The 12,524-nt window shown below is 40.3% G+C and overlaps 1 protein-coding gene across 1 annotated transcript in view; it reads right to left on the reverse strand.

The window, feature by feature from the left end:
- Cog6 (component of oligomeric golgi complex 6) overlaps nt 1-12,524 on the reverse strand; it is a 43,155-nt gene that overhangs the window by 15,756 nt on the left and 14,875 nt on the right. Inside the window, exons 9-15 of the mRNA XM_005343962.2 lie at nt 10,812-10,940; nt 10,646-10,737; nt 8,009-8,073; nt 5,387-5,478; nt 3,440-3,557; nt 611-742; nt 130-297 (exon numbers count right to left, since the gene is read on the reverse strand). Coding sequence (XP_005344019.1) covers nt 130-297; nt 611-742; nt 3,440-3,557; nt 5,387-5,478; nt 8,009-8,073; nt 10,646-10,737; nt 10,812-10,940 — 796 coding nt within the window. The remainder of the gene's footprint in view (nt 1-129; nt 298-610; nt 743-3,439; nt 3,558-5,386; nt 5,479-8,008; nt 8,074-10,645; nt 10,738-10,811; nt 10,941-12,524) is intronic.

The following is a 12,524-nucleotide window of genomic DNA, read 5'->3' on the forward strand; positions in this document are numbered from 1 at the left end:
ATCCTTCAGACAAACTGCCTTAAGGAATTGATGAAGTCAGGCCATTAACATGTGTCAAAAGTTAGTAACTTAGAGCTATCACACTGAAAAAGCAGGCTCATAGAGAAGCCACTCCCTAGCAAAGTTTACCTGAAACTGAAGCATCTCCAGGCGCCTGTCTGTGAATTCAAACAGAGCCAATGTCGTCTTCATCATGTACAGTGAGTTAACCATGAACGTGGCCATGTCAGCTGTGCCTAAATTGCTGGCTGATACCGTGCACATCTGGAGGAGAGGATCTAAGACACATGACAAAACCTGTAAATGAAAAGGATATGGATTCTTATTTCCTAATCAGGATATAGTCCTGGGGTTATAGCCTTTCAGAATTAAATACCAAGCTAACTGGAAGACAGCCAACTTATAAAAGTCCATGAGGTCAAGATTTAATAACAAAACCAAATAGCACAAAAATGGGCATCATTGAATTCCCCTTTAAAATCAAGAACTGACTTAATATTGAAGAAACATCAACAGTAAAGGGATCATCAAAGTATACAGACACATACGCCAACATCTCACACAATGTCTAACAGAAGGTGAGCAAGCAATCAAGGAATTTACAAGCTACCTGCACGAAGTCAGCCTGCCGAGCATCCAAGGGGACAACTGAAGAATCGTGTGACGCCAGAACCTCCCGCAGCAAAGTGAGTGTCTGACTGAGGGCAGAGCTGGGTCCAAGGTCAGGTGGTGGGAGCTCAACCTGCACCAGAAGAACAGTTTACCTGCTGCGCAGGTTTTCCTCAGGAAGGTTAAAGCACACATGATAAAACACAAGGGTAACACAGCGCACATCTGATGTATTAAAAACTCACAACTTATCGCCAGTCTATTTTGAAGTACGTTGCTCAGAGTGACAAGGTTTTACCAGTCTGCCCCAGAGCTGTTATTATGACTTTCTACGTTAAAGCTCAAGAATTTATGAGAAAACTTGGTGTTTACTTGAATTGTAGAATTACATTTGTTTTATACCAAACATAACCTGGCTTTATTTTGTTCTTAGCCCAAATTATAAGAATAAAAAAATCCCCACAGCAGCAGTATCACTGAGAACTGCTGTATCTCTGAGAATCATCATCTGCTCTTATGGCTCAGTGTCTAGGAAGGGGCTCTTGACTCCCTTCTCCATCAAGGGCCCCCGGAGAATTCCAGGTTAACCCATAAGCTATGCATTTTGAAAAGTGGTTCACAGAAAATAAGTACCACTAAAATTTTGAGAGATAGGTTTAATCTTCTCACGGCTACATCCTCAGAGCATCAGAGGGACTCTGAAGGACTAGGTAGAAACCTGTATCAGCTGTTGACTTGAGCCTGAGTTACCCTGGGAAGGGAAGTCAGGCCTAATGTCACTGCTGCTTACAAGGACCACCAGAGGGCCCCTGTGAACTTCCTTTTTACTATTATTTCTTTTTAATACAAAAAAGAACTTATACAAGTTTGAGATTCTGCCTAGAAAACTTCAGAAAGGCATCAGAGTACTTTTAACTTTAACAGATACTTATTGTAAATAAAACAAGATTTGGCAATTAGAAGTCTTTACAAGACACTATAGCCTTGTGTCAGACAGAAAAAGAGGAAACTTTTAAATGTCAGGATTTATTTAAAACTTTTCATACATAAAGTTGATGAATAATTGGCATTAGTAGGAATGGCAGAGTGACTGTGAAAATATTTTCTTTTCTGAAAGTAGTATTAACAAGAAAAGTTATGAGACACATAAGCAGAAAAGAAAATGTGGTCTGTGACAGCCAAAGGGAAGGACGGAAACAATGGCACAACAGACACAACTGACTACCAAAGCACTACAGGTGAACACAGTAACTGGAAGACAACTTCACTACAGCGTTCACCAACAGATGTGAGCAGGCACAGAACAGCCACTGAACTTGAAGACGGGCAGAGAGAAAGGGAGTGAAACGAAAATGAACAGAGCCCCATGGACCAACCTCAGCTTAATCCAAAAGAAACAGAGAACAAGGAACAGGAAGTGCCTGAAGAAACAATGACAGATGACCCCTCAAATCTGCTGAACACTCATCTCAATGGCCAAATAGCTGACTGAATTCCAACATAAATCTGCCGTGGTCTCCATGGAGACAGAGCATAACTCAAAAGAGAGGGGCTCAGGAGATGGCTCAGTGGTGAGGACCACAGGCCATTCTTTCCTCAGCACCTGGATTCAACTCCCAGCGCCCACATGGTGGCTCGCAACCTTCTGTAACTCACTAGGATTAACAGCCAATGTATCACCAGAATGCACTAAATATTGCATACTTAAAGGGTTGGAAGAAGTAAAATGGCAGCCAACAATTGTATTTCTGGGAGAGGTAGTCTTCGGAATGCAGGAGAACATGATACTATCAAGACAAAAATATTTTTTTAGTAATTTTGTTTGTATTTTCTTTTCCTCTTTGTGAATGAAAAGCTAACTTCATGAAGACAAACTACATGCGATAATACCAGCACAAGGAAGAGAGCTGTAGAGGAGGGGGAAGTAAAGGACAGAACGGAGAGACAGGATGAAGACTCAAAACATAGAAAACAGAGCAAAAGAAACAAATTCTACTCTCAGGAAGTCATCTGGATGTAAATGGGTTACACATATTAATTGAAAGGCAAAGACTTGAGGGTGAGTTATTTTTTAAAAACCATACTCAAACTGCATGTTATCTTTTAACAAGTTCAAAGGAAAAGAACATAAAAAGACATACTTTGCAAATAGCCAAACAAAAGCTTGTATAGTCACACTAACACAAGACAAAACATCAGTAAGACAAAAGCATCACCAGACATAAAGGCCATCTTCTGACAGCAAAAGAATCAACATGTAATGAGACCACACAGCAGCTACGTCCATAGACGCATCCAGCAAGACAAGTCTGAAGCTGACAAAGAACAATCGTTCCCACTGCAGAACTCTGTGAAAGTTACAACGCTAGAGCAGACAGGTCCCTTGGGTTTAGCTGTTTGTTTATATTACATGGAGCTTCTCTAGTCACGTTCATAAATGTTCATGGGTGTGACACAGAAGATAAAGCTGTCCCATTGGGAGGCGAAACTATGAAACTGTCTAGAAAAGACATCTTGTAAGAGCTCCAGGTTTCATAGTGCCAGAGTGGCTCTCACTTAGAGGATTAAGCGCGTCTTAGTTACACATATTTGGAATGGAACACTCTGCATTGAAATGTTTAAAATTGAAACATTTAGAAAATGAAGTAGTGAAACTCACCTTGAGATATTTCTCCAATTAGGATACAGTTATGCTAATCCAGAGAGATAACTATGACCTGAGATACAATAAGCTTCCCCAACATGAGTTTGAAGGGGGAAAAAGTCACTAAAGTCAGAACATGAAAGCAGTCCATTATGGCTGCAGCTCAGGGAAGTTGAGCACACCCACCTTGTCCATCAGTTTACTTGCATGCAGACTCAAGCTATTGAAGAATATTTTTTTGCTTAGCAAGTGCATTTCTTCAATTGTCGTCAGTAGAGTAGCTGCACTATTTCCAACGATGCCACTAAACAAAGAACATTTCATTTCAGATTGGAAAACAGAAGCTAACACAATTCAGCCCGCTGAGAAAGGTGCTTTAAAAAGAGATCTAGATGTGGAGGCTGGGGAAACGCACAATGAGTAAGACTGCTGTTTTCTAGCGGGAGGGGCTGAGTGTGACCCCTAGCACACACATAAAGTCATGCCGGCTGCATGTGCCTGGAACCCCAGCACCAGGGGCCCCAGGAGCCCCGTGACCAGTCTAAAAGGCAAGCTGCAGGCCCTCAAGGGAATAAGGCAGACAGTGAGAGAAAAGTCCCCTGACATGGGCTCCACAAGCAAGATGGGCATATGTCACACACATGCACATACACCATGGGTGAGGGGAGGGGATACTAGTAGACTGACTGGCCTGGGCTACAACAGTGAGAGCTAGCAACAACAACAGATTTATACAGGAGAGAGAGAGAGAGAAAGAGAGAGAGAGACAGAGACAGAGACAGAGACAGATCTACACACCAATCACTCCAGTTTCATATAAAAATGTCAGTTTCCTTTTCATTTGAGTAAGGAAATTAAAAAGGGAAAGAAGCAAACTAAAGTTTGAGCAGCCATAGTACCAGAATCTGAAATACGAAACTGTACGTCACTGTTCAGAAAGCTTTGGGTATTTAGATGAGTGGTGTTGGATTGTTATTTTTTTTTTCTGAAGCTGAGGACCGAACCCAGGGCCTTGCGCTTGCTAGGCAAGCGCTCTACCACTGAGCTAAATCCCCAACCCCGAGTGGTGCTGGATTGTTAAAGGCTTTTATAACTACTCCACAATCCTGGTCCCAAGCATTCTGGGTAAGGTTTAGTTAACTTGTACCACACTTCCAATATTTCCTAACATATTCTAGCGAGGCTGTGAGTCAGAACTGACATCTGTGACATGCAAACACTGTCTTCTCAGCACAACAGACATGCATCCTGATTACACAGCAAAGTCTGGTTTAAATTTTAAGGAAGAATCAACAGCTCATACTGATTTGGTAATTAGATTGCATAATACTGAGTTCTTTTCATTAAAACTAGCATAACCTATCAAAAATATATCTACAAACTAGAGTTATTCAACTTTATACAGCTGCTTAAGTAGCATTATATTTAAGACTATAAAACTATGCTATTTTGAAATAATTATATTAGCATATCTGGTAATATTCAATTTTCTATTAAACAGATGATTATTAGAGCCATCTAAAGAGATTTCTCCTGTTTTGCAAGTAGATAAGTATGTACACTTATTTTCCTCATTGATACATTAAAAGGGATTTCAATTATAATATATTTAGGTAAGACACAAGATTTCCAATTCAATAAACTTACTTTTCTGGAGAGAAGATGAAGCTATGTCTATGTTATCATTCATGCAAAACTAAATGCTAACGAAGAATTGAGGACAGTGGTGCCCAGATGACAGAGTTCACCATTATGTCTTATTCTACCTATAGCAATGGCTCTAGCTATCGTGGATCTCATTTACTAGAGCAGCAAGGCTTACTTTGTAGACATATTTTGTTATGTCTGTTGTATGCCACTCCGTGTATGTGTGTGTCTCTGTATGTGTGTCTATGTCTGTGACATCTATGTGTGTATACCTCCCCCCCCCACTCTGTGTGTGTGTGTGTGTGTGTGTGTGTGTATGTGTGTGGTCATTCACAGAACAGAAAGGGGAGAAGAATGACAGCCCCCAAAGCATACAGGAACACTGAGCATGCATGGTCTTACACGATACACACAGAGGAAACAGAAGTGTGTCCTGAATACAGAGAAACATTCCAGGGGACACAAGCACATTTACTATTCCGTTACCTGATTGTATGGTGGTAAAACTTGAGGAGATTAGAAATTTTATATAATAAAACTGCCCCAGGTTCAGCAAGTATTACTTGTTCAATTCGAACCTATGAAAACAAGAAGAAGAAAATGCTGAACATTTATTTCTTAAAAGTATACCTTTTCTTCATTAATAATGAGGTATAAACAACATAAAAGTACTTGAAACAATTTCATTATTGCAGTAATCCCAAAATGCTTTCTAAAGAAATTCTGTATATTAAATTATAACATGATAAACATTTTAATACAAATTCTTAAAAGTGACTATCCACAACATTTGGCTCAAAGCAGGCAATTTGGAAACAAGAGCAGGGCCACTGTGAGGTTGAGCACCACTGTGTAAGTGACCTGGTTAGGACTAAACTGCAAAAGCAGATGCAGTGTTACTGAACAGATGCTTAGCCAGCAGCACTCATAAGAACGAGAGAAAGAATTCTGTCTGCATTACATGTTTGTTCCTATTAGCAGAGAGTAAAGTCATAAGTGAATATCAACAAATCCGTCCAGCTGGAAGGCTACCAGTATGAAGATGAACTTACTCTTCCAGGAATCTTCTAATTAACTCCTACCACCCACAGCTCTCCTTGGTCAGCATCCCTCGTTACTAATGATGCTCACACCATCTACTCTGTCTGTCCTTACGCTGCTACTCCTGTGGTTCTCTTCCTGCTTTCTAGACAGACATTGTTTCTTACACGCTCCAATCTCTGCAGCATCTGGTACAACAGTGCACACATGTTCAATAAGCTCCCTCAAGATTGACGTTTCTCTGTTCTTTGCTCCCAGGATATAGACTCTGTAAGCAAATATGTGTATATTGTATGTGTAATATTTTCAAAGACCTCTCTCTATTTATGGGAATTAATTTATCTTCACACTTGCATGTTTATGAAAGTGACTCCTCTTTGGTGTGAGGCAATAAGACAAGGAATGGCATTTGCATTGAAAAACCATCAATTTCTATATGAACACCTTTTTTGGTGTGTGGATACATGCACACACATGTGCATGTTGCACGCAGGTGTGAATACTATTACATGCAATCTACACAAGGTGTCTTCCTTTATCACTCTCAACCTTGTCTTTTGAACAAGGTCTTTCACTGAACCTGGAGCTCACTGGCTGACCCCACGTTTATAATTACGTATTACATCACTAAAAATGGTGTTTTTTGAATGTTAACACAATCATGAAACTGTAAAGGACGTTAATTGGAAACAGAAGGACAGAGAGAGCAAGCCTGCACACAGTACCAACCTTTGCCTCTGCCTCAACTCCTACTGCTAGGATCCTGCCCTGACTTCCCTCATTGGTGGACTGTGATGTGAAAATATGAGTAAAATAAACCATTTTCCTCAAGTTGCTAATGGTCATGCTGTTTTATGACAGCAGTAGAAGCACTAACCAACACAACTTTCATCTTAATAAATATTTTTCTTAGTGACCTACTTGCTTTACCTCACTAATGTAAAATTCATTCAGTTAATGTCTCCTAATAGCATAATAGATGTTTTGGCTATTAAGGAAAGTTGGAGGAAAATAAAATTTTGGGGTGGTGGTATTGACACCGGGTGTTTCTGTGCTGTGCAGACTGGCCTCAAACTTCTATGTTATCCAGGTTGGTCTCAAACTCAGTCTTCCTCCACAGCCTCCTAGAGTGCTGGTATTATAGGTACGCACCACCACATTTGGTAAGAGCTTAATTTCACTCTCTCTTTTAATCTTTTTAACAACCAGCAGTATACAAAACAAGTAAAATGTGTATGGATTATGAATGTCTAAACATCACACTGTAGGACGTATTTCATTTGGTGAAAGACATAAAATAATTTCAAGTACTTATTATCAAGTTATGGTGAGATTTGAATTTATAAACATATCACACTGTCAAAAGGTAGGTCATCTGAGGTTTCTTTTTTCCTGGATCAAAACACCAAAGAAAATTTTAAAGTAATAATAAAAAGAAGTTCAGTTTATAATAAGAATAAATAGTAAAACATAACGTCTACATAGTAAGGGAAGTCAGGCACTTCCAAGAGCTCTGTGACCCCATAATGGAGAGGAGCCTGCGGCAGGAGCAGCCCTGGGAACCATGCAGCTCATCTGCCTCACTTTGCCCTCGACACTGTGCACAGGAGGCACCGAGCGGGGCCCATGGGAGCATACTGCAGCCCAGAAAAGTTAAGGCCTGGGACAGGAGCAGAATGAGTTCTGAACCCTCTGACTCCAAAGCTTGCCCCTGGGTGGCAACAGGTAAATATGTTCATATTTGAGTAAACATTATTTATTAGTATGATAAACGGAAGAAGGTACTGTGCTCGAGGTAATACATTAAATGCACTCATTCGCTGTTGTTCAATTTAATGCTTTTCCTTGCTTGCTTACCAGTGGCACAGGAAATATAAACTATAAAGTCAGTTCATAAATGCAAACTACAGCTCTTCCCATTGTAGAGAGCAGGCAATGGTTTCAGTTTAAGTGTATTTTATCAGCCTAGATGATGTATTATTTTGACAAAATTGTAGCTCAATTTCAAGCTGTTACTTATCAATTTATCTAAACTCCTAAGAACAAGTCAATACTTTGGTCAGATACCTTCAGAGGCCGACACACACCCTCGGTGATATGTCCAACAACTTCTTGAATATTTTCTTCAACGCCTAAAATTAAGTGCAACATAATTATTTCTTCCCAAGTTATACTTGACTCTTATACGTTTTAAGAACGATTAATCAAAAATAATTAATTAAATGTCATGAATAGCATTTAAAATAAACAGCAACATTTTGTTAAGTATAATTTTTGACATGTTTTTAATGGTGCTATTACCCAGTATGTATCTACAAAATGCTGATAATTTGTATGAATGTTGATTAACAAAATGAACCCTGTTGTAGAATATTATTTTAAGATGTGTTACATTTGTTTACTCTGGGGAACATCTACTTAATGATGCAAAGATGTGTTGCATTCTTTCATGTTGTATTTGTTTAACTCTGTGAAACTGTGTTACTTTGCCTGCCTAAAATACCTGATTGGTCTAATAAAGAGCTGAATGGCCAATAGTAAGGCAGGAGAAAAGAAAGGTAGGGCTGGCAGACAGAGAGAATCAATAGGAGGAGCTTGAGAAATGAGAAAAGGAAGAGAGAGAGGACTCCAGGGTCCAGCCACCCAGCTACACAGCAAACCATGGAGTAGGAAATTAAGAAAAGTATTTAGAATAGAGAAAGATGAAAGCCCAGAGACAAATGGTAAATGGGATAATTTAAGAAAAGTTGGCTAGAAACAAGCCAAGCTAAGGCTGGGCCTTCATAAGAAGGAACAAGACTTTGGTGATTTATTTGAGAGCTGGATGGTGGGCCCCCAAAGAGAATCATCATCATCATCATCATCATCATCATCATCATCATCATCATCATCATCATCATCATCATCATCATCAAACCAACTACAGTACCCTTGTGTGAAGAACCTGACTGGAGCCCTGTGAGCTGGAAGAGGCGGGGAAGGACAGCAGGAGGGGTCTGCAGATCCTCACCTGAGCACAGAGTGGCTAACATACAAGGGAGTAGAAGGCTGAAAACTGACCACGCCACCCCAGGAGAGATGACATTGCTGCGCGCTGATCATTACCGAGCACCAGGCATTTATAAGGTGAGGCAGACAGGTAACCATTTTAATTTTCAGGCTCAGAATTTAACCCAACAATAATCTATCTTCAAACTTCTAAACATTCTCTTATATAAACTGTTCTAAAGGCACCTTCAAGGAAACACATCCCTTCTTCCACCCCCCACTCCCACTCTGGGGAGGGGGTGGGGCCTTACTATGTAGCCCTGGCTGGCCTAGAGCTTACTATGTGTAGACCAGGCTAGCCTCAAACTCACAGAGATCTGCCAGTCTCTGTTTCCAGGGTGCCGGGATTAAGGTGTGCACCACTTTGCTCAGTCTGGAAACGCATTCTTTTAAAACTGCATAAGAATAGTAACAAAGGAACAAAAAAAATGAGTACAATTTTATTCATGCCTATAATTTCAGCACTTAGAAGATAGAGACAGGAAAGCCAGTTTGAGGCCAGTTGGCATACACAGAAGACCATGTCAGACTGTGCCTTACATAACAAAAAATGCAAACTTCTTCCCAATCTAAGACATATGCTTCATCAAGTCTCAATACTGAGGAGCTGAGCCTGCGACATAGTGCCACCACCAAATTGTATGTGGCTTCTCCCACAAACCATCTGATGAGCTACTCTGCACCACCCAGTCGGGTGATACCACGAACAGTATTTCTACTTCCTATCAAAATCAGAACACCCTTACCTTACACACTAAACCCTGCTCTCTAAAATAAGTCTCCTGTAATGCTTGATCTCATCAATCTGACTAGATTTTAGAATCAATCAAGACACAAGTATCTGGGTATTTTTGTGAAGGCATTTTCTAGAGTGGTTTAATTTAGGCAGAAGATTCACCCTAAATGTGGACTGGGTCCAAAGTGATTCAAATGGGAAGAAAACTAAGAGTGCCCGAGACACACCAGAATCATCTCTCTCTGCTTCCTGACTGCACTGCTATGACCAATCACCTCCCATGCCTTTCCTGACTCAGTGGAGTTCTTTCCCGCCGTATATTACTTTTGACGGGAATTTCATCACTGCAACCAAAAAAGTAGCTAATATACCTCTTAAGAAAGCTACAACTAAGAAAATTAGAAGTTTTACAGAAATCAGAACCTCTAGAATATAGCTGTTATTCTCACTTAAAACCCAAACTAACATTTTAAGCACCTATGGTAATTATAAAAAAAAAAAAAAAGCAAAACAAAGCAAAGTGTCCTGAGAATGAAGAGTCTGGGTGGCAGAAACAAGCCATTCCAGCTCAGTGCTATCAGTAATATAAGGAACACTCAGCCTGTGCACTGTATTCCCACCTCTAAGTGTGATGCTGACGGTGTGAGCTAACGTATGCTGGGCACTCCAGCCGTGTCTTAAAAGAAAGCAGCAGTGTAGCAGAAGGTAAGCAGATCCTAAGCAACAGACAACAGCACAGAAGTCTATTAAATAGAAGTAGGGCATGTGTGTGTGTGTGTGTGCGCGCGTGCATGTAAGGACAGCAGGAAGCTTATGTGTCATCTAAGTGTGTGTTTATCTCAGTGAAGACAGCTATGGAAACACAGAAGCCACACCCATTTTCTCTATTAAGCATTAGCAATAACTGTTGGTACACTCACCCTGTGCAGTTACTTGCTTTAAGAGAGCTTCCAGATGTTCCTTCTCAGAGGCAGTAGCTTGATGGAGCCATGCCAGCATATCCCCCACATACCTACAGGAAACCACCTGTTAGTGCAGATGTCCCCAGGGAAAAGTATCAAATCCTCTACTAGCATTGGACTATACCTCAGAGGGTCGTGGGAGTGCATCTCAATGGGTCTAGGTGTACCTCCTGGCCCTCCTCTTGTGAGAGCATCAATAAACCCACGAACAACAGTGCTTCGCCTGGCCGTTCCGAATTCATCTAAGGTATACCTAGAGGGAACACATCATGAGATGAGAAGTAGCTCCATCCCTAACAGACTCCTCACCCCATGCCTAAGATCAGTAAGACAGGAAAGCTTCAGCAGGCGCACGCTCCTCAAGCAGGACTACCTGGAAACGAAGAGTGACAGTCAGTTGAGCGTGCTGAAATTCAATTGATAGGTACCAGCTCTGCTCCTTCAAACAAAGAATGCTTGGGACTAGGTAGCAGGAGATGCAGCAGCAATGAGAACAGCTGGCTTGGATGCACGGCAGCTAAAACATGATGCTCCAAAGTTCACAGGAAGCCACACTTCTCAGAAGCTGGTTAGGATTCTATAGCCCAAATACTAAGAATTTCTTCCCATATTACAAATTTCTCCTTATGTTACTATAACTTAGCACCAAATACTGACCCAAAATTGCTACTCATTTTTAAAAGCTTATTTTGACTCCAATGAGACATATTACATTTATTAACTGGCTATCTATAGACAGTAAATATCTTTTCTCTTAAATCAGAAGTCACTCATTCTTGCTGAAAATGGAGGAACTAACAGAGAAAGAAAGCTATAAACTAGAGCACAGGGCAATCTGGGATGAATCTGTGGGCGGCTGGAATCAGCTTGTTTCCTAATATAACTGTCATTCTTTCATTCTTTATACTCTCTAATTAAAAGTTATAATTTTAAAGTACACAGCAAAAAACTAAAAATGTAAAGTCAGCAGATTCCATACCACCAATTTTAAAATCCCCAAACAATATTCTACCAGCCTAAATATTAAAAATGGATTCAATAACTAATGAACAGAATTTACAAGTTTCCCCAAGACGTCCAGGAGAATTATTTTCTCAGGCTATACTGGTTTCTCTATTATGCTGTAGACAGAATGAAAAGTCTGTGTTCTGTTAAACACAGGAACATTGCTGGATGTTATTATTTATACTGCTTCCTATTGTAAGGGAAGGAGTGAGGATAGACAGCTACAGTTCCTAGGGCACGGCCCTCTTCTGAGGACTGCTCACTCTAGTTTTGACATCTCTGCAGATGCAGTGTAGCAGAGGGAGGGGGAAATGCAGGCAGTCATCAGGCAAAGCGTTGCTATGCTGCACAGATGCTCACACTTACTTTCTATACTTTAGGACAATTTAGAATCAAAAGGTTTGTGTTTATTTCCTTCCATGTGTTCTTTAATCACACGGTTAACCTAGATAAATCTTTCTGGCAATTTTGCCAACTAAAATCTCCTGGATGCTCCAATGGCTGACACTTATTATAACAATACCCCCAAACCTTCATCTTTTTAAGCAGAAAAATTCAATCTTCCTTTCCTAGGCCCCATATATAGTAAGGTAACAACTGTTTCTAGGACTGAGGCCATGATTCCAGAGACAAGTGAGTCTACTTGGTGTTCTAAAGGCTTGGTAAACACTGGGATTTAACTTGTATAATAACATGAGGTCTCACTTAATGTTAAATCATCCCACAGGAAAAATATCACTTAAGAAAAACAACGCAAAGTAGTCAGACATGGAACATCTGTCTCAGAGACATAGAAAACTAAAGACTTTCCCAACAAAAGTCAAAATTTCAT

Source organism: Microtus ochrogaster, chromosome 1 (genome assembly GCF_000317375.1).
Source record: "Microtus ochrogaster isolate Prairie Vole_2 chromosome 1, MicOch1.0, whole genome shotgun sequence".
NCBI lineage: Eukaryota > Metazoa > Chordata > Mammalia > Rodentia > Cricetidae > Microtus > Microtus ochrogaster.